This window comes from Gossypium hirsutum, chromosome A08 (genome assembly GCF_007990345.1).
Source record: "Gossypium hirsutum isolate 1008001.06 chromosome A08, Gossypium_hirsutum_v2.1, whole genome shotgun sequence".
Classification (NCBI taxonomy): Eukaryota; Viridiplantae; Streptophyta; class Magnoliopsida; order Malvales; family Malvaceae; genus Gossypium; species Gossypium hirsutum.
This window is the reverse complement of record NC_053431.1, coordinates 127,408,965-127,411,069: the sequence shown is the minus strand read 5'-3', so window position 1 is coordinate 127,411,069 and position 2,105 is coordinate 127,408,965. Positions and strand designations below refer to the sequence as shown.

At 38.2% G+C, this 2,105-nt stretch overlaps 1 protein-coding gene across 1 annotated transcript; it reads right to left on the bottom strand.

Moving 5' to 3' along the window:
- Window positions 1-1,148: 1,148 nt before the first annotated feature.
- LOC121205112 (uncharacterized) lies at window positions 1,149-1,820 on the bottom strand. Its single transcript, XM_041076042.1, has one exon. It carries the CDS (start codon window positions 1,818-1,820, stop codon window positions 1,149-1,151), a length of 672 nt encoding a protein of 223 aa, XP_040931976.1.
- Between the last annotated feature and the right edge of the window lie 285 nt (window positions 1,821-2,105).

The window sequence follows — 2,105 nt, the reverse complement described above, 5'->3', positions numbered from 1 at the left end:
ATCACAAATTCTACCTCTTGATCAGGGGGTAATCTAGGTAATTCCTCAGGGAATACATCAGAAAATTCACATACAGTCCGAATTTTACTACACTAACTTTCAACTGAATTCGAATTAATCACATATGCTAAGAAAGTATTACAACCTCGATGAAGAAGCTTGCTAGCTTTAATGGCCGAAACAATACGAATTGATCCACTAGTCCGAATACCATTTACTTCAATTCTATCTTCACTTTCATTCTGAGCAATAAACTTCTTCTTATAACAGTCTAAAATCACTCCATGATCTGATAACCAGTCCATTCCCAAAATAACATCAAAGTCGTCAAATGGCATAATCAATAGATCAACAGGGAATATTCCATCTTGAATCATTAACGTACATCTTCGACATATATGGTTCACTAAAGTAGTTTGTCCCAGTGGACTAGACACTTCTATCATAACTTTAGATAATTCAGACTCTAATTTTTTTGTCTCAACTACTTTTGTATTAACATATGAATGTGATGACCCAGGGTCTATTAAAGCATAAACGGGTGCTGAATTCAATAAGAATATACCTGTCACCAAATCGTGAGCATCTTTCTCTTCTCGAGTCCTCACAACATACGCTTGAGCTGGAGCTCTAGCTTCAGATTGTTGTGTAGCACTCTCACTAGTTCTTCTAGTACCACCTCTAGCAAACGAACTACTTCGGCCTAATCCCCGGCCTCTGGAAGCAAATTCAGATATTTGCACTACTGTCGGTGTTGTTCCAGATATCTTTGGGCAATCTATAATAAAGTGATCGGTAGCTCTATAACGGAAACAACCTCCTGTCAACTTTCTACACTCCTCTTTGTATCGGTTTCCACAATGCTCACATATTGGAATTTCAGCATTCTGAACTGGACTTTGGATACTGCCAGTAGACACAGTAGTCTGTCTTTTCCGACCTCGATCACTCCTTTCCGATCGAGAACTAAATCTCCAATTACCTCGTGATTCCTTTGACCGCTTAGGCTGCGGACTTGAACTAACCATTCCGGGACGTTTTTCAGTCGAACGAGCAACTTCAGACTATTTATCCCTTTCGAGAATTTGTTCAATCATCTTAGCTCTTTCTATTAAATCCACAAACTCAGTGATTCTAAGAGGCATCAACTATAGTCTAAATTCATCACGTAATCCTCTTAAAAATCTTTTACATCGGTCAGCTTCAGTCAGGACAAACTCAGTGGCATATCTGCTCAATCTTAAAAATTCTCGTTCATAATCCACTATGAGCATCTCACCTTGTTTCAGTGTTAAGAACTCTTGTCTTTTGTCCTCTATGTACATTTCTCCCAAATATTTCTTTTGAAACTCTTTTTGAAAGAAGTCCCAACTTATCTGTTCCTCAAGTACATTCTGAATCACTGATTCCCACCATACGAAAACTTCATCTTGCAGTAATAAGACAACACACACTAAGCTTTCTTGTGGTGTACATTCAAGTTGCTTCAGAACTCTCTTTGTCGTCTTTAACCAATTTTCAGCAATAGTCGAATCAATTCCCTTCGCACCCAAAAATTCTGTAGCTCCATATTTTCTCAATTCTTTAATTGGAGCTCTTCGGGTAATAGGGATAGAGGACGTAGCAGGCATAGTTCTTACCGCTTTTTGAAGGGCATCGGCGATTATTCTAAAGACTTCAGTATTATCACTTCCAACATTCGGTTGATTCCCAACTGGATTCACACTTGGAGTTGCAGACTCCGATTCATTCACATTATACGGTTCATCATCCTCATTATACATCTCTTGATCAGTATCCTCAATGCTTTTATCAGACATTCTTAATGCTATAAAACAAAAAATATTCAATAAACATATCAACATCCAATCCCAACTCAAATTTGACTCAGTAATGGCATGTACCTCTAGATTCACATTGACATTTGATTTAGTCCTAGAACCGACTAAACCTAATTAGCTCTGATACCAATCAAGCTTGTAACGTCCCCCTACCCGAGACCGTCGTCGGAGTCGAGCAGGAGACATTACAAAACTTATCTTAGCACTTAAACAATTTTCGTAGTAAACTATCCATCTGCATCACGGTCGCTAAAAAAATTATAT

Excerpts from the sequence above, each read along its gene's own strand:
- LOC121205112 (XM_041076042.1), bottom strand. The coding sequence starts at position 1,820 with ATGTCTGATAAAAGCATTGAGGATACTGATCAAGAGATGTATAATGAG.